Here is a 20306-nt window from a genome sequence, read left to right as displayed (position 1 = left end):
TTCCCCATTTCCTAGAAAAGATCAGGGTCTGAAGTGAAATTGAAAGGCTTCAATGTGACATTTAAGACCCTTCCTTGGTGTGGTACCGACCCTGCCTGGATATACCAATGCCTGCAGGGAACCTCTCTGCTCTCTGGTTTATTAGCCAACCCCGGAAGGGTAACTCTTTCTCTCTCAGATCAAAGAGAAGAGGAGAAAGTGACTCCAGAGCTTGGGTGATGGCAAGAAAGGGGTTTTTTTTCCTTCTTCACCCTGACCCACTAATTCACAAAGATCCCTTCTCCACCTGGTAGAGGGACAGGAAACTGGTGTGACACTCAGGTTTATTACACTCCTAGTTGTAATTTGATGCATCAAGGTGCTCCTAGACTGAAAATACCTTGATAAAATGAAGTTAGTGTCTCTTCTATGCTTGATTGCCTAATCGACTTTATTTTACTTTTTTTAAAATTTTTTTTATTGATTTCAGAGAAGAAGAGAAAGGGAGAGAGAAATAGAAACATCAATGATGAGAATCACTGATGGGATGCCCCCTGATAAGAATCCAGCCTGCAACCCAGGCATGTGCCCTGACAGGAAATCGAACAGTGACCTCCTGGTTCATAGGTTGACGCTCAACCACTGAGCCACACTGGTCAGGCAATAGACTTTATTTTAATTCTCCCCCATCATTTTCCTCCTCACTTTTTTCTTCTTCCTTCCATATTCCCCCTTCCCTTTCTGCCTTTTGAGGTAATAATTTAACGTTCACATGTGTTCTATGCTCTTCCTATTTCAAGTGTGAGCCTGTACTAACAGTGATGGCAGCTTCTTAGAAATGTGGTATTTTCACTCCCACCCAAACCATTCAGAATCTGCATTTTAACAAGATCCCCAGGGTGTGCACATTAGAGTTTGAGAGGCACCTTTATAATATCCTTATCATTCCAGAGAAAAATGCTCAAGACAAAACTTGGGCTTAAATAAATATCCTGGAGGGAAGCAGAGAATTAACCTTCCCAAGATTGTTCAGAATTGCAGAGAAAAGGCAAGGATTGGAGTCAAACTTTAAAATGAGCGAGTAGTGGTCCCGCTTTGGGAGAATCCAAGCACTTTTTCCTCTAGCAGTGTTCATGGTGGACAGGTTATCCGGGACCAGGGCATGCTAGCTCAGGATCCAGAGCACAGAGCCTTGGTATAGCGCCCAGCTCTGGGGTGGAGGGACATGTGGGCGTGATTCACACTCCTCCCTGTGGAGGGGTGAGGTCACCAACGCCTTTTTCCTGCAGAGAGAGATTGGCAGAGGAGAAGGTGAACAGAGCAGTCATTCCTTGGCATTCTGGAATACAGGGGGAAAGGTAGTGCGAGCTGGTAGATGTTTAATTAGCAGCTTGGGGGACAGGGGAAGAAGCCCTGATTTTCATGGTGCATATACCAATATTCCCACCTTGGTTGATTTCAAACTATCAATGTGATGTTGCTGAATGAGGACTTGGGAAGAGGCACACAGCAGCCCACCATTATATGACAACTGCACTATACAGGTACAACAGACGTAAATAAACTCAGAAACATAATAGTAGTAAACTGCAATAAGATGATTAGCAACTAATGAGCTGTACTGGTTACCTTTGTTTTTACTAGAACTAATTTAATTGTAAGTTTATATAACCTAAATTTTAATAATGGTTGTGTTTAATGACCAGGTCCAAATATTCCTGACAATCAGCTTTCATGTATGAGCAGGCTCTAGCCCATCTGTGGGAAAAGGCATTTTCACAACTTCGGACTATAGTCATAGGATGCTTTAAAAGACACCTGTACAATATATCTGCGTATCACCCCCTTTACTCACATGGATGTCCCAGCAAACCTCTGTTCGCAGATTGCCTTAAAAGAGAGGAAAAAATGTTGTCTGCAGTATTTCACGCATATAGTTCACCCTACAAACTTTCATTAAACTTTCTCAAGAACATTTTACAGGTGTTCCCTGTGCTGGAATATTCTAGTTGACAATTTTCCAGATTCCAGTTGGAGCATTTCAGTGACTTATACCATGAGTTTTGTTTTTTTTTTTCCTCAGAGATGTTCCCCAAATACTACTTAGCCTTGTTTCCACTCTTGATTCACAATTTTTAATGCTTGTTGCTCAATAAATATAATGCTTTGACTTGGATTTTATCTTCTCTAGTCTTCAATTTTATTTTTTTTTAAAAAAAGTTAACAGACAACATCATCCAAGCAGTAAGGAGAATAGAATGAGTTTAAATGCTATAAAGTAAACAATCAGCTTCTTAAAACAGAGCTGACCATTAATTTCCTTGGAAGGACCCAACAGTTTTACATTTCCAAGAATCCTTGCTAGTATTTTCCTAGGTGGATGCCTAGAGGGTCTGAGTCAGGCCACCAGGTTCCTCATCCCAGGTCCCTCATTAACTAGCCCCCCCCCCCCCCTGCCCCGAGCGCACCACCACCACCACCACACACACCCTAATCTAAGTCAGCCTCTCAGAGCCTAAGTTTGCAGCCTGTCAAATAAGCGCTTGGTCCATGATCTGTAAAATCCCTGTTAGCTCCTTTTTCTGTTTTAATTTTTGAAAATAGAATAAAAAGAAATAAAAATCCAGGAAGGAACAACTTGTTGCTCATTTGAGCAGTGTGCCTGGTCGGCCTTTTTGATGCATTACACCGTTTTAATTTAATTCTCTGAGAGAAATAGGCATATCCGTGCTATTTCCTAACAGCTCATTAAGTGTATTTTTCATAAAAATGATTTGCATGACCCATTTCTTGGCTGCTGAGCTGTTTACGATCCTAAGTATCTGGATCTCTGTTAGTGTGACCGACCTCTCCCGTGGCCACCCTGTGATACTGCCGTCTGGTGCTACCCAGGCCGCCTTCGCTGCCCACGGGTCCTCAAGAGCTGCTTCCGTCAATCGACTCCTACGTCTTCTTCCTCCCAATCGTCTCTCTGCACAGTCCCCACCGAGTCTGAAGCACAAAGCCCACACCTCGAGGGCGTGGTCTAAGCACCAGAGGTGGGGGCGTGTGTCCAGGCACCTTAGAAAGAAGAAATTGCCCAGGCACCTTAGAAAGAAGAAATAAAGTCCACGCAGGATGCTGATGACTCCAGTACTTTAAACACTAACTCGGCCAGCAGCTGGCCCTTCCCTCAGTTCGCTTTGGAGAGGGCCGCGATTTGCATCCCAGGTGTGATTCGGCGCCTCCTATCTTCCAGTTTTCAGTTACAGAAAGTGCCATCGCCGCCCAGCTCCCAGGTTCCGGTGATTCCGTTTATTGTGGCAACAGTTCCCGGCAACTGCTCAGGTGCCCAGCGCCTCCTGCCGAGCCTTTAAGTGCTGGAGGTGGAAGAGGCGGAGGCGCTGGGAGCAGGGACCGAGGTGTAGGGCGCGGGTTGCTGGGGCAGGAACACGGCCGCGAGCGCTCGGGGGCGCACGGCGGGGCCCGGCCGGAGGAGCGCGCAGCGCGCAGCATGGGCTGTGGACCTTCCCAGCCTGCTGAGGAACAGAGCTTTGTCCCCGCGCCGAGGAAGGGCTGGGAAGAGGGATTCAAGGTAAAACAGGGGGAAAAAAGGGCAAAAAGCCTTTGCCACGCTTGGGGGAAGCTGAAGTGGGCTGGAGCAGGGCCTGCTGGGGCTCACAGGGGATGCGCGGTAGGGTGGGCGGGTTGGGACCAACTGTATTCAGCCAGTGTTGAACTGCTGTCTTCATCGGGATTCTTGCTGCTATAGGACCAGCTTTGAGAGGGTTTTGTGTTTCAAGAGCTAGCGAAGGTGCTCGCACCCCAGGGCAGAGACAGCGGCAGGAAAAACGGGATGTGTGGTGCGTTGTGCAGGAGATGGGGTTGGAGGTGATTCTCAGGCGCAGGTGAGCGTGCCTAGAGCTGCGTGGTTTACTAGCTTCCGGCAAGTGGGCCCTGTGGGAATTACTTAGCGCTGGAAGAGACCTCGCTTGCCCTCTGAGGACCCTGAGGCCCAGAGCGGTGGACAACTTGCCCAAGGCTGCACCGCTTGTTTGGGGGCAGAGCTGGAGATAGAATCTAGTATTCTAAGGTCTCATTCCAATAGGCTTTCCACTCTCCCACAAGGCTGAACCCCCCTTAATTCTTCTGGAGACAGGCAGGGTAATTTTTCCAGGGTGGGGAATGGAGGGATGGGTTGGTCCAGACAGAATGAGGTTCATGATTTCTTCCCATCCTCACCACCATCAAGATTCCACAAACTAGGAACCCACAAGGGTCCCTTCGAGAGGGGTTACCCAAAGATACTGTTACCATATAATTTATCATCCAAAGCAGGATACTTTTACGAGTGAAAGGGACACTAATAATAACTTTGCCCAGTCTGATGTAAGCCCATACTGTCACCTTTCCTAAAGGGCATATTTGGAACTACAGGTGAAAGAGCACACTTCCTATCCACGGGCAATGTGTGAGACTATTCAGTGAGAGTTACAGCACCTATTCTGTGTGAGGCACATCTGCTGGGCTATTGGAGTGAAAAACAAACCAGGGTCTAGTGAAGGCTGAGACTCAGGCATCTACCTGCTGCCCTGGGGGAGAGCAGAAGAAAACATCTGCTTTCCACCCCAACTACCACAAGCTGCATCCAGGGCCCAATTACCTCTTCCTGAGTCTTTCTGCCTCGCCTGTCACCACCCTTGCCAGTCTGTCTTCCACACTGACACCTATCTTCCTAAGAAAAAGCTTTCTGGAGCGAGCAAAACCGGGCATTTGGTCCCACCAATCTCTCTAATGTCATCCTCTCCTCTCCAGTCCTTCTCACTCATGGACTTTCCCTGCCCTCAAGGTTGATTCAAGCCAAGAAGTGCAGAACTCCTTCTCCCAGCCTCATCACCATGCATGTCTTTCCCTGTGCCATTCCTCCTTCCTGGAAGGCCCTTCCCTGGTCCCATTCCCGGCCGGATGATGAATTCTACTCATCCTCCAGGACTGAGCCCAAACAATGTTTGTTTAAGCTTCTTCTCTCTCTTAGATCCATGGGCTTCGTGAGAACAATTTGCTCGTCTTTGTCATTACTCAGTATCACTTTGGACTATATTCCTACATAAGAGAATACTTTTTTTCTCTTTTTTCAAAACATATATTAAAATAATTTAAAGTTTTAATCCTTTTTGTTTTCCCTTTTTTGTACAAAAGTCTATTTAATCTGTAATTTTTCTGGCATGATTACATATAAGACTTCAATAGAAGAAATGTTCAGTATGTATGTTTCTTTTCTGGTCATTGTCATTTGTTCCATTATTGTGGTTTTTAATTGAACGCATTTTTTGTATAGAGCCGGAGGGCACACTAAAAAGCAAGTTCTCTGAGTGTCAAATACACTAGGTCCTCCTTGGCCAAGCCTCCCCAAGACCTGGTAGGGTTTCTGGGTTTCTTCAAGAATTTCTTGTCTGAGGTAGTCATTGCCTCTTGTTTGGATCTTTGAACAATTTCCAAATTGGTCTGTCTAGATTCTTCTTCCACTAACCACCCCTACCTGCCCTCTATCTTCAGCCTTCCACATGACCTTGAGAGTGATTGTTCTAAAATAAAACCTGATAATATCATCCTCTGCTGAAAAAAAAGTTACCAGCCATTAGGTAGGCACACAAACTAGTGATCAAGAATGTGACCACCTAGGTTGGATTTCTGGATTCACTACTTGTTGTGTGACTTAGGTCAAGTATTTAACCTCCCCATGCCTCAGTTTCCTTATCTGTAATATGAGAATAATTAATAATAGTGATTAATAATAGTGATTTTATAGAGTTGTTGTGAAGATTAAATTAATTCAATTCATGTAAAGTGCTGAAAGCAATGCCTGGCACAGAAAAAGTGCTTAATATTAGTTATTACAATTATTATTACTATTATTATTATTACATTTATTTATGTAAGATAAAATCCTGAATCCTTAACATGCCTTTCTAGCCATCCTCAAGCTGTGTCAAGTTCTCCACATTCATTCTAGTCACACCTTACTTACTACTCATTGTTCCCAAATCCATTCTGTTTCCGTCTCCAGGCCTTTGCACTCACTATTTTCTCTCCTTTCGGACTTTTCCTTCTCCCTTTTCTTGGCCCACACGCAAATATGTACCTATCTTTCAAGTTGACTCAAGAACATTCTTCTCCATTTCCCCTGTGACCATGCTCCCAGAGTTGACCTTACGCCTTCTATCACGTTTCAAAACATTTTTATTGTATTTGTTCCCATGTTTGCTTCCCATCCTGAGCTATCGCCTGCTGGGGGCCAGGAACTGTGTTTTGTCTTTTATCTCCAGTGCTCACTACAGTGCCCGATGCAGACCAGGCACTGATGACTGTTTCTTGAGTGACTGAATGCCCTTCCCAGTTCCTTCCTGGGTTAGCATCTACCTGTCTCCTAGTAGCAGAACTAGACTAATGACAGTCAGCAAGGAGGAATTCCAATATTAAAATAACCTGAAAATAGACTCAGAGTCAACTTACATATATACCTCTCTTTCCCCACCCTGAGCACTTGACTTTGGATGTAGAATCTGGGAAAGATATGATTATTAATGAAACATTAGCTATCAGATCCGTGCTGTTTCCTTCATAAATTCATAGGGCTGAGAGTTCACTAGTTCGACAATGTCTTTAAAATTAGATGAATATGTTTGCTTACATTAAATATTTATGTTTCTTGGCGGCATGACTTTCAAATTTTCGGAATCAAATTTCTTGAGACCTGCCTGCAGACTTTCTCTTCACCTTACCTTAGTCTAAGTGGTGTGTAGTCGCTGCACTGAAATAATGCACATAAAGAAACGATGGGAAACTTTTCCTCATTGGGGAACTCTCCTTCTATATTTGACAAGAAAATTCTTGTTTATTGTCAGTTAGAAGGACTTAATACTTTAATACTTCTTAAAGTTCAATTTTTACAAGAGCATGTTTCTGATTTTTTTTTTAGAGTTGCTATTTGTTATTTCATTCATTAGATTTAAAGTAGAAAAAAGAAATGTTGAAGAACGAACTCTTTCTATATGTCTGTGGAAAAATATATTTATAAAATGTAACTGCCAATAATTTGGTTTTAGAAGGTTTAAGCTCCAGGGAACCTTGACAAATGACTCCCTCCAAGCTGTTTGAAAAAGTTGTTTCCCAAAAGCTTTAGAACACATGTAATACTTGCAGACCAAACAACAACAACAAAAAAATCCTGCCTATAGGTAAAATCAATGCCTTTTTTTGGAACGCTGATGATTCTTATGCATAGCTGTTAGCTTGGAATTTCCAGCTTTTCAGTTTTGTCTAAAATTGATCTAAAATTGATCAAGACAATGGAGTATAAAATAAAACTGTAACAGTTGTGCTTCTGCTACAACTTCATCTCAGGGAGAAAATGAAACCTCCCACCCCCTCCTGACCCTCCCCCAGGATCAGCGCAGATAGATTCTTACTGGTGTGAAACTATGAGCTCTGCATGCACAGACAGAACAGGAAAACTCTTCACCTATCCCCAAGAGGCCTAGATCTCATTAGTTTGTAAATATCTCTGGTCTTTGAATTATGTCTATTCCCAAGTCTAAACTATGAAATTGGGTTAAAATTTCTGGAATGTGTTGCACGTAGATAAGATATTTAAAAGACATTCTTAGTATACAAAAGAGAAAAAAAACTTAAATTTCCGCTCCAGAACCTGAAGGCTGGTATGTGTTATTTTATGCTGAAAGATTGTGTCTCATCTGCTACAGTGTAAGCTTTGGCCACTAACGGAGCTTGAAGGCAGCGTGTCTCTAACGAAGCAGACACGGGTAGAGAAAGCTCCTTGCTCAGGCCTGGATGAGTCCCTTCCAGGAAACACTCTGAGGTCACGCAGGATGGCGGCGTTTAAATCTATTCCAATTTGTAGTCGACAGAACATGTTTGTGAAAAGACACCTTGTAGACTGATGATATTCAGATTTGCTCTCAGCTCCAATGTGGGCATTTTGTTTATTGTTGTTAAATTTTTCAAGATCTCCACTGCGAAATGTGAACTGGCAAAATTAATGTTTGTGTGTGACTTAGCGCTTCACTAGGTTCAAGAAAATATAGATCTGCAAAACAAAATTAACTTGTGAATTGAGACAAGCTAGTAAGCCAGGACGAGTGGAATAGGGAAGCCGAGACGGATAGTTAAACAGTCAAGCAGTTTATGACCATCTAGTAAATCACAAAACCCTATCTTCCCTAACCAAGGACACTTAAGCATCCTCCAGGGCAAATAGCTTAAATCATCCTACTCAGGAAGATAGATAGCAGAAATCCAATTACTGCCATTTGTACCAGCCACACTGAAGAACAGATGAAGTTAAGGGAATAAATCTCATTGTGGTGCATCAGCATAAAGATAATGAATATTCTATTGAGATCCTCCCCTAAGACCTCCCCTAAACTATCAACCTTTAAAACCCTCAAGACAAAGGACCCAGGGCTTGCTCTCCCTCCCACCTTTCCCTTCTCCCTCTTCTTCCCGCACAGGTGTGCATCTCCTAAACTCTAAGGGACTCCCATGAGACTTGCAACCAGTGGAGTAAAGGGCAGCAGCAGCTCATCCTAGGCTAATCCTCTGAACCTGTCTCTAAGGCCCCCTTTTCTCTGACTTTCCAATGAGCCAAAGCAGCCCCTCCTAGGCACACTTCTGCTGTTTCTATCCTAAGCCCTTCCTTGTTTCACTGTCCCCAACTTTAATAAATGTCCTCTCATAATCGCCTGTACTAGTATTCTGAAATCTTTCCTACACAAAGTCAAGAACCCCACTACAGGCTGGCTGGAGGCAGACCCGTTTCGGGCCTGGTTTCTGTCCCATAGCACTATCACTGCAGATATTGGTTTTGGTAGTTTATTTGGGAAGAGGGGAAAGAAACACAACATGGTCTTTAATTTCCATAGGAACTGTGAGCCCCTGAAAGGTAAACATCAGATAGGCTCTCCTTTTCCTTTGTTATGTGTAACAGCAACACACAGAGGGGGGCAAAAGTAGGTTGACAGTTGTTCATATGGAAAATAATGCAATAATCCTATCTAATAAAAGAGAAACATGGCAATTAGACGTACGTCTGCTACGCTTCCCATTGGCTAATCAGGGTGATATGCAAATTAACTGCCAGCCAAGATGGCGGCCAGCAGCCAGGCAGTTTGAAGCGAACATGAGGCTTGCTTGCTTCAGTGACAGAGGACTCCAACATTCCCCGCCTGCCGCTGCCGGCCTCTGAGCTTGCAGTTTGAAACATTGTTACAAATATGGAAGCTAAACAAAACCCCAGAAACCTGCTTTCAGGCAGCCGGGATCTCAGAGCTGGAGTTGAAGCAGTGTTTCGATTATAGAACCCAAACAAACCAGATAACCTGCTTTCAGCAGCTGAGGCCTAAAAGCTGGAGCCAAGCCTCAGAGCTAAAGCTGGCCCAGAATAAAAAAAGAAAGAAAAAAAGGAGCGGATGGGAGCTTCAGTCACCCGCCATCCTGAAAACAGCCCTCAGCCCCTCACCCAGACTGGCCAGGCACCCCAGTGGGGACCCCCATCCTGAAGGGTGTGTGACCAGCTGCAAACAGCCATCATCCCCTCATCCAGGCTGGCCAGGCACCCCAGTGGGGACTCCCACCTTGATCCAGGACACCCTTCAGGGCAAACCAGCCGGCCCCCACCCGTGCACCAGGCCTCTTTCCTATATAGTAAAAGGGTAATATGCCTCCCTGCACCGGGATCAGCGGAGCCGCGAGGCCTCCCAGCACCAGGATCAGTGTGACAGGGGGCAGCGCCCAAACCCCGTGATCACCCTGCGGCTCTGTGTGTGACAGGGGGCAGGGCCACAACCTCCCTATCTGCCCTGCTCTGTTCGTGACAGGGGAAGGCGTCCCAACCCCCTGATCAGCCCTGCTCTGTGCCTGATAGGGGGGAGCTCCCCAACCCCCTGATCCCCCTGCAGCTCTGTGTGTGACAGGGTGCGGCGTCCAAACACCCTGATCGGCCCTGCTCTGTGGGTGATAGAGGGCGGTGCCCCATCCGCCCCCCACGGGCCCTGCTCTGTGTGTGACGGGGTAGAGCCATAACCTCCCCATCGGCCCTGCCCTGAGTGTGACAAGGTACAGGGCCCCAACTCCCCTATCGGCCCTACTCTGTGAGTGAAAGGGGGGAGCTCCTCAACCCCCTGATCGGCCCTGCTCTGTGCGTGACAGGGGGGAGCTCCCCAACCCCCTGATCGACCCTGCTCTGTGCATGACAGGGTACGGAGCCCCAACCCCCTGATGGGCCCTGCTCTGTGTGTCACAGGGGGCAGCGCCCCAACCCCCTGTTTGGCCCTGCTCTGTGCATGACAGGGGGTGGCGCCGCAACCTCCCCATCGACCCTGCCTTGAGTGTGACAGGGGGTGGTGCCCCAATCCCCCAATCGGCCCTACCCTGAGTGTGACTGAGGGTGGCATCGCAACCTCCTGATCCGCCCTGCTCTGTGCATGACAGGGGGCAGCGCCCCAACTCCCCAATCGGCCCTGCTCTGAGCCCGACCAGGGGCTGCACCTAGGGATTGGGCCTGCCCTCTGCCACCCGGGAGCAGGCCTAAGCCAGCAGGTCGTTATCTCCCGAGGGGTCCCAGACTGCGAGAGGGCACAGGCCGGGCTGAGAAACCCCCCCTCCCCCCTGAGTGCACAAATTTTTGTGCACTGGGCCTCTAGTCTTATATAATAAAAGCCTAATACACGAATTGTTCCCTTGGGCAGTCGTTCAACTGGAAGTTAGACCAGGAGATTGGGAGTTCGACCGCTCGCTATGATGTGCGCTGACCACCAGGGGGTGGTGCGGAACATGGCGGGCATTGACGACGCGGCGCTGGCAGCGGGTGGCAGTGGAGGTGCTGCCGGCTTTGATGGGCCCTGATGAGAGCGGGGCTGCGGCAGGATGGTGGAGCAGGTGAGCTGGCGGTACCAGGACAAGGCAGGTGCAAGCGGAGACCCAGTTGCCCTGCTGATCGCCCCACAGATGGCAACCTGTGGCAGCAATGGGAAGCGGGACTGCTGCCTGGCTCCCAGGCACTGAGGGAGCCAGGCGGGAGGCCCAGCCTCCGACCGATCGCCCCACAGGCGAGATGGTGGAACAGGTGAGGGGGCAGCACCAGAAGGTGGGGTGCCAGGCAGGGTGGCGGTGCTGCAAGGCTGGGGGCACGAGCTGGGGGCCTGATCTCTGCAGGCCACCCCAAGGGACCCCACCCATGCACAAATTTGTGGACCAAGCCTCTAATTAATAAATAATCTATAATAATAAAAGCATAATATGCTAATTAGGCCAGATGTCCTTCTGGACCAAGCCAAAGCTGTGAGGGAAGCCGGTGCCAGCAGCCGGGGGAACGAAGGCCTACTCTTGCATAAATTTCATGCAAGAATAAACTGTTTCATGTACTCACAACTGTTAACCCACTTTTGCCCCTCCTTTATATGTTATACATAACAAAGGGAACAGGAGACCCTGTCTGATATAATGACCATTATTAAATAAGTAGAGGCCTGGTGTACAGATTCATGCACCAGTGGGGTGCCCCGGTCTCTGTGATGCACACTGACCACCAGGGGGCAGATGCTCAATGCAGGAGCTGCCCCCTGATAATCAGTGCACTCCCACAGGGGGAGCACCACTCAGCCAGAAGCCGGGCTCACGGCTGGCGAGCGCAGCAGCAGTGGTCGGAGCCTCTCCTGCCTCCACAGCAGCACTAAGGATGTCCAACTGTCAACTTAGGCCCGCTCCCTTTGGGGAGCGGGCCTAAGCCATCAGTTGGACATCACCGAGGACCCCCGACTGCGAGAGAGTGCAGGCTAGGCTGAGGGCCCCCCTTCAGTGCACGAATTTTGTGCACCAGGCCCCTAGTAATATAATAACATATAATATGTTATCTGTAAAGAATTTTCCTGAGTGACCTTACTCTACAGGGACTGCATGGCAGTAACTGTGTCTGTAAGGAAAGACAGACAGAGAAAAAGTACATAGCTGCTCTCAGGCTTTCTCCTTGTGCCAATTCATATTTCATATCCATAGAGCTTTTGTTTGCTTACTTTGTTTGTTCAGTTGGTTGATTTTTCCTACCTTCCCATGCAGTTCTGAGCCACAGAACTCATTAATCCTCAACACGACAAACTGATGTTGGCTTAGCTGGAGTGATCCTGTTATGTAAACAGGGTGGTAAGAGCTGTGAGTCTCCCTACCAACAGGGAGAACCCCTCACTGAACTGTGAGGACCTGAGGATGATGGGGCCACCAGAACCTAGTGATTCATACAAAGCCTCTGAGGGGCTTTGAATGTTGGAGTACTTCTAGAAAGTGTCAAATGTCCGTAGGTTTAAAAAATGTTGTCTGATTTTTATTGTAGAAATACCAAGTTTCATGCCAGTGTCCTTGCTTTTTATTTACTTTTCCTGTTTTAAAGAGGAATGTTTTCTATTTAGTTCCTAGAATCCTAATTTAGAGCCAGAAGAGACCTCCCTCATTCACACTGAAGCCCATGGAGGTCTATCACCTACCTTTCTAATATTTCTGGGCCCACCGATTATCCCCATTTTTACTGTTGCTGTCTTAGCTGGTATTTAATCAAATCTCACATGGTTAGTAATAACTGTTCTGGCTTTCCTGTTTTGTTTCTTTCATCCTTCAATTCTTGCCATTGCACTAACTCAAGAGTGGTCTTTCTAAAAAACACAAGTGGTCATTTACTTTCTGTCATATATGACAGCCCTGCAAGGGATTACTCTTGCACTCAAAGTGAAATCAAACTCCTTTATTTGTCACAAAAGATTTCCCTTCCGCACTTCAGCACCTACCACTTTCTACTTCAATCTGTTTCTGCTATAGTGGACACACAATATTGTTTCATGCCCTGTCTTTGTGTGCTTTTCCTTCTGTCTGAAATGTCCTTTCCTCTTTGCTCACTAGAAATTCATTCATTAAGACCCAATTCAAGCATTCTCCTCATTAACACCTTCAGCTGCACCTAAACAGGTACAGACTGTGTCAGTATAATAGGGCTTGCAACAGAGGGCAGGGGTTGGAGGGCAGAGTCCTGAGGCCCTTTGAAGACTTGGGGGTAGGGGGGGAGGAAGGGGAGGAGGGAGAAGAACAGCCCTTGGGTCAAAAGTGAAATCATAGACATAAAGAAGAATAACCGGAAGACACTATTCTGTAGAAGATGTTTATATTCTTATTTCTCCTTAAGATAATGAAGAGACTTCCTCTCTTCAGTGTGTGTCTTAGATGAGAGAATAGGTTGACTGATAACACCTAAAAGGTTCTATTGGATGAGAAGTGGGAAAGTTGCAAACCAAGCAATGCAAGAAGAGCCAGCACTGGGAGAGAGAGGGTCACGGTGTTAGAGAAAGTATGAAAAGTGTTTTCCTGAACAGATTTAGTGTTTAAAATATGCCTCTTCTAAAAATAAATTCCAGTTCTTTAAATTGAATTAATTGAGCATTTCCCTTATTTTTCTTCGTTGACTGTAGAACTATGAAACACTTGACACCAGCCAGCACTTGGGAATCGGTGGTGTACTAAGTCACATTTCGCCCCTTTGCGTACTGTGCTTTGACCTATTTACAAGCAGGGGAACTGTGGTAGGTGGGACTGTAAGTCAGCACTGGGTTTATGGAGGGCCCTCTGGAAACATGTATTGATATAAAATGTGCCTATTATTTGACCCGGCATGTTCACATCTAGGAGTTTATCCTCATGGGATGATTGGGTGAATTCAGGCTGGTACATATGCACAGATATGCCAGCACTGTTCGTTATATGGATAAGTTAGAAACAACTTAGGTGTCCTTCAATAGGATTTGTTTAAGTACATTGTGATATCTAGATATATAAAAGCCTAAGCGACTGTTACAACCGAACAACTGGAACAACCAGTCAACCAGTCGCTATGACATGCACTGACCACCAGGAGGCAGACGCTCAAAGCAGGAGCTGCCCCATGGTGGTCAGTGCGCTCCCACAGCGGGAGCACTGCTCAGCCAGAAGCCAGGCGTATGGCTGGCAAGCGCAGCTGCGGTGGCAGGAGCCTTCCCCGCCTCCGTGGCAGTGCTACCGAACGGTGGCACCGGTGGCAGGTGCAGCGGGGCTGTATGAGCCATAGCGGAGCTGTGCCTGGCCCCGGCTGGGGCTCCTTCCCAGCCGCCTACCACTTTGGCACTGCTACATCCCTCAGGGAGATGTCAAACTGCCGGGTTTCGGCCTGAGGCCTGGCCTGCGGGGATCAGGCCAAAACCTGGCAGTCTGGCATCCCCCCACCAGGGGTCCCGGATTGCGAGAGGGCAAAGCCAGGCTGAGGGACCCCACCCATGCACAAATCTGTGCACCTGGCCTCTAGTAGTTACATAATGTACTACAATGCAATCAGATAAATGATTACTCTCTGCCATTAAATGTTATCAGTTTCTCTTATGACTCTATTACTTTTTTATTTTTATTTTTTAAATCTTATTCAGTGGTTCTCAACCTTGGCTGCACATAGAATCACCTGGGAATCTTTTTAAAATCCTGATTTCTGGGTCTCATCGTCTGGAAATTCTGTTTCTTTGTTATGGGGTGGAGCCACAACATTAGTAACAAAGAAACAGAATTTCCGGAGGATGAGACCCAGAAATCAGGATTTTAAAAAGATTCCCAGGTGATTCTATGTGCAGCCAAGACTGAGAACCACTGATCTTACTGATTGATTTTAGAGAAAGAGAGAGGAAGAGAGACATTTGTTGCTCCACTTATTTTTGCATTCATTGATTCTTGTATGTGCCCTGACCGAGGATGGAACCCATGACCTTGGTGTATCAGGAGGATGCTACAACCAACTGAGCTGCCTGGCCAGGGCTGTAATACTTTTTTAATCAGCAAAAACAATGAAGCAAGTTTCTTTCTTTTATTTTAATTTTACACAGCAGCATCTTTACTTTTCACATTTGATGCTTATGAACTTGTTACTTTTGGATCTTTCAGAATGCCCAGCATAACAGCTTGTACCTGACAGATTCATATTAGATATTACAGTTGCCCATCGAACAGCACAGGGGATTAGGGGATCCCATCCATGCCCCTGCTGTGGAAAATCCATGTATAATTTTTAGTTCCCCAAAAACTTAATTACAGTTTTGTTATACGTGAGGGATTGGTTCCAGGACAATTCCCCCACCCCCATATTAAAATCTGAGGATGCTCAAGTCCCTTTATAAAATGATGCAGAACAGCACATAGAGCCGACTCTGAATCTGCTCATCCCAGCGGAGTGTTGAAAATACTGTTTTCGATCCATAGTTGGTTGAATCCACGAATGCGAAACCTGCAGATACAGAGAGGGCTGACTATATTTATTGAAAAAAAATCCTGTGTATAAGTGGATGCACACAGTCCAAACCAGTGTTATTCAAGGGTCGACTGTATATTAGTTGCCTATTACTGATATAACAAATGAACATACATCTAATGGCTGAAAACAATATTTTTGTTTTCACAGTACCGGAAGTCAGAAGCACAAAATCAGTTCCACTCGCTAAAGTCAGGAGGTTCGCAGGGCTGGTTTCTTTCAGAGGCTCTGAGGAGGGAACTTTTCCTGCTTCTTCCAGCGTCTAGGGCTGCGTCCCCACATCCCCGGCCTAGTGGCCCTTCCCATCATCATTGCCAGGCCTACAGCACCTTGTAAAGTGTTCTCTGCTTCCGTCGTCACATCACCTCTCCTCCACAGTCAGATCTCCCTCTGCCTTCCTCTTATAAGGACCTGGTGATTATATTTTGAGTCCACCTGGACAATCCAGGATAACTTGCCATCCCAAGGTCTAATTTGATCATATCCACAAAGGCCCTTCTGCCGTTTAAGGTAGCATCTGCAGGGCCCTGGGTACTCCTCAGCCTACCACAATACCACTAGTGAGCTGCACATCCACAAATCAGGTCTTGCTACATTGTTTTCGTTTTCCAAGAAACCATTTTCTAAGAAATCTTGACTCTCACAAAACGATGATTCCTTTTTCCCCTTTTCCCAGGCTGATGTGAATGTGGCTCATTCTGGGGAGAACTGCAGACCCCAGCTTGAGGCTGCCCTGCACGAGGACACTGTGGGTGGCCCCGAAGACCTGGAAAAACAGGTCCAGTTGGAAAGCTTACCCGGAACCATTCCAGAGAGTTCCCCATCTCCTATTGGAAGGAACAGAAGAATAAATTTAGGTAAAAGCCCCCATTCGTGTTAATCTCCATAAAATACCGTTTCTCTAAATGTGCTTCATAATATGTGTTTGGTGGCCCCTTTATCACAGCTTTGTGGGCCAGGGAGTGCTGTAAATGTCAAGGTCCCCCTCTCTAAGACATTAGAATTTAGCCTTAAATCTTCATTATGTGAGTAAATAATGCTAACCATGAATCTTCTGGTCATGGAGTAATTAAACCATCTTTTTTCCCCTTAACTAAGAGGCTTATTGGTGGTTGGCAATAGAAGTTCCACAAGCTTTGGTTAAATTCTTTTAAACTCCACCGTGTTAGCACTTTTTCAAGGGAAAGTTCTACATTTGAAACAATAAATAAAACCTGCATCAACTGTTTCCCCTGTCTCTCCCCATGCAAAGTATCAGCAAATCTACAATGAAAGAATCTTTCAAAATATAAAGAAGTAATTATGACCTAGTGTACCCTTTGAACCTGTTTGTTTCTAAATATTTTTCTTATGGTGTGTTTTCACTTTACTTCAGTTACCCCCTGATGTTGAGATGAGAGCTCTTATTTATATTTTGTCAGCCTTTGAAACAAATTGAACTTAACAACCCTCAAGGAAAAGTACTTTTATTTGGGGCGAAGGCTTTCATTTCATTCTCCATTGCTACAGATTCTTCCCTAGGTGCAGTTAGAATTAGAAAATAGGTAGGTTATACATGAGATTCTTTTTCTTGGGCGTTCGTGCACACGCAGGTTACCACAAATTTCACATTTGCCCTCAACTTGTGTTTCTGATTGTGCAGACGTGACCTCCGAGAAGGAGGTCAGAGACAGGGGATGCAGCGCAGGAGCAGCCCTCCCCCCTCTCACCCCTCCCCTGCCGCCCACCCACCCACCCACCACCCCCCACCCCCGCCCTGTGCGTTGCACCAGAACATATTTTGTTTCTCTCTGAAAATTCTGTTGATGGGAATCCCTCCTACACTGAATGCTCAGTATTTATGGTGTTAACAGACTAGAGATTGACAGGTGGACAGGAAGCTGGGTATGGCCTCGAATAGTTAGCCTGCCAGCCCTACACTGTTGAAAGCAGGATGGGGAGGACCACAGGTGAGCAGGACAGTGCCACAGGGACCAATGTGGGGAGGGAGTGAACTACCAAAGCAGATGTTTCCAAACCGTAGCATAAATTAGGTCTCAAGAAAGCTCTTACCACAGAATGAGTAGGAATTAGTGCCCTGAGCTTTATATTCTTTCTCTACCCAATCCTCCCTCCCATCCCCCCGCCCCCCACACACACCCTTCTGCTCTCTGCATCCCTGCTCTTCATATCTACAGGGTGTATTTGTTAAAAATTTCTTAAAAATTTTTTTTTTTAAATCCTCACCCAAGTATTTTTTTTATTGATTTTTAGAGAGTGGAAGGGAAGGAGGGAGAGAGAAAGAGAGAGAGAGAGAGAGAGAGAGAGAGAGAGAGAGCAATTGGTTGCCTCCTACATGAGCTCCAACTGGGGGGATCAAACCTGCAACTGAGGTAGTGCCCTTGACCAGGAACTATCCAGCCTTTGGTGCATGGTCAGATGCTCTAACCACTCCTGCTGGGGCAAAAATTCCAAGTTTCACACTAACATTTCCCAGGTATTTTCCATGGGGGAAAAAATGAAAAAAAAATGTTATTTTGAATAATTTCAGATTGAGGAAAAGTTGCAGAAAACAAAGAATGCCTATATTCTTTCATCCACATTCCACAAATGTCAACATTGTACCACATTTGCATTTTCATGGTCCCCTCCCGCCTCTGTTCCTCCTTCCCTCTCTCCCCATCTCATATACAAGTATATTTTTTCTGAGGGTAAGTTACAGACATAAAGATAATTTACTCCTAAATACATCAACAAGTGTTTCCTGAAAACAAGGGCGTTCTTTGCAAAATCCCAGTACAAGAATCTGCGTCGGGAAACTGCCATTGGCACGGCACTGCTCTCTCCTCTGCAGCCCGTATTCAGATGTGTCGGTTGTCTTACAAACCTCCTTTATAAGTGTCTGGTCCAGAGCTAATTCAGAATCACAGGTTTAATTTCGTTGTCATGTGGATTTAGTCTCCTTTAATCTGGAACGATCCCTCGGCTTTTCTTTGTCCTTTATAACCCTGATATATTTGGAGATAGAGGCCATTTATTTTGTAGAATGTCCTCGGTTTGGGTTTGTCCTATATATTTCCTCATGATTAGGTCCGAGTTATGCACTTTTAGCAAGAATATCAAAAATTATATTGTATCCTGCTTAGTACATCAATCAGGAGGTATGCGATATCTATATTTGACTTTTATTGGGGGTTGTGTTTTGGGGGGCCTTGCAAAATTTTTTTTTTAAATATATTTTATTGATTTTTCACAGAGAGGAAGGGAGAGAGATAGAGAGTTAGAAACATCGATGAGAGAGAAACATCGATCAGCTGCCTCCTGCACATCTCCCACTGGGGATGTGCCCGCAACCCAGGTACATGCCCTTGACCGGAATCAAACCCGGGACCCTTCAGTCCGCAAGCCGACACTCTATCCACCGAGCCAAACCGGTTTCGGCGCAAAATTTTTTAATATAGTAAAATTCATCAGTCTTTTCTTTTATTCAATCTGGTTTTTGAGTCGGTTAGAAAGCCATTCCCTACAACAAGGTCAAAAACAAACTCACCCATGTTTTCTTGTATGACTTCACTTTTTATATTTATGCTTATGAAGAATTTCTAGTGGCCAGAGAAAGTGCTAATGTAAATGTTCCACTGAATAGGAAACACAATGTGTGATGGCACATTACTAAAAGTAAAATTTTACATATTAACAATGGTGACCTCTGAATGGTAAGAGAATGGACATTTTTATTATCTTTTTTTTATTCTTTTCTACATTTTCCAATTTTATGATGTATTATTTTTATAACTAGAGGCCCGGTGCACAAAAATTTGTGCACTCGGGGCGGGGGGGGGGGGCGGTCCCTCAGCCCGGCTTGTGCCCTCTCACAGTCTGGGTCCCCTTGGGAGATAACGACCTGCTGGCTTAGGCCTGCTCCCGGGTGGCAGAGGGCAGGCCCAATCCCTAGGTGCAGCCCTTGGTCGGGCTCAGAGCAGGGCCGATTGGGGAGTTGGGGCGCTGCCCCCTGTCAAGCACAGAGCAGGGCGGATTGGGAGGTCGCAATGCCACCCTCAGTCACGCTCAGGGTAGGGCCAATTGGGGGGTTGGGACACCGCCCCCTGTCACACTCAAGGCAGGGTCGATGGGGAGGTTGCAGCGCCACCCCGTCACGCACAGAGCAGGGCCAATCAGGAGGTTGGGGCGCTGCCCCCTGTCACACACAGAGCAGGGCCCATCAGAGGGGTTGGGGAGCTTCCCCCTGTCACGCACAGAGCAGGGCCCATCAGGGGGTTGAGGAGCTCCCCCCTGTCACTCACAGAGTAGGGCCGATAGGTGAGTTGGGGCACCGCCCCCTGTCACACACAGAGCAGGGCGGATCAGGGGGTTGGGGCGCCGCCACTGTCACAATCAGGGCAGGGCCGATGCGGAGGTTATGGCTGTACCCCATCACACACAGAGCAGGGCCTGTGGGGGGGTGGGAGCGCCGCACCCTGTCACACACAGAGCCACATGGCGATCAGGGGTTTGGGGAGCTCCCCCCTATCAGGCACAGACCAGGGCCGATCAGGGGGTTGGGGTGCGTTCCCCTGTCACGAGCAGAGCAGGACGGATAGGGAGGTTGTGGCCTGCCGGAAGCCGGTCCATCCTTGCTGCTTGACACAGTCGCTGCAGGATAGAAACATCTGCACAGCATATGTTTCAAGGGACCTGGCGTATATAGCATACTGTTCTTAATATGTTTGCTCCCCTTAGCGCTGTGTGTTTTAACCAAGGTCACCTCTCCGAGAAAGGTTGTTTCCCCAGGTAGGGATTTTTCCCTGAAGTTAGGGAGGGGATGGAACTCCTTAACTAAGTGCCAGGCGGGTAGTTAATCACTTTAACTACAAACAATCATGCTTAAGCTACATAATCTTTACTCCCTGGAATGGAGATAAGAAACGCCCTAACCTTTGTAATAGAAATTGACAGGATTAAAATCAACTGGTATAAATATGGATGTAAC

The 20306-nt window shown here is 46.5% G+C and overlaps 1 protein-coding gene across 1 annotated transcript in view; it reads left to right on the top strand.

The window, feature by feature from the left end:
* The first annotated feature begins 3472 nt into the window (after positions 1-3472).
* The window catches only part of STMND1 (stathmin domain containing 1), a 36029-nt gene continuing 19195 nt past the window's right edge, over positions 3473-20306 (top strand). Inside the window, exons 1-2 of the mRNA XM_036348049.1 lie at positions 3473-3553; positions 16014-16194. Coding sequence (XP_036203942.1) covers positions 3473-3553; positions 16014-16194 — 262 coding nt within the window. The remainder of the gene's footprint in view (positions 3554-16013; positions 16195-20306) is intronic.

Source organism: Myotis myotis, unplaced genomic scaffold (genome assembly GCF_014108235.1).
Source record: "Myotis myotis isolate mMyoMyo1 unplaced genomic scaffold, mMyoMyo1.p scaffold_m19_p_2, whole genome shotgun sequence".
In the NCBI taxonomy this organism is placed as follows: domain Eukaryota; kingdom Metazoa; phylum Chordata; class Mammalia; order Chiroptera; family Vespertilionidae; genus Myotis; species Myotis myotis.
This window is presented reverse-complemented; position numbering and strand designations above follow the sequence as displayed.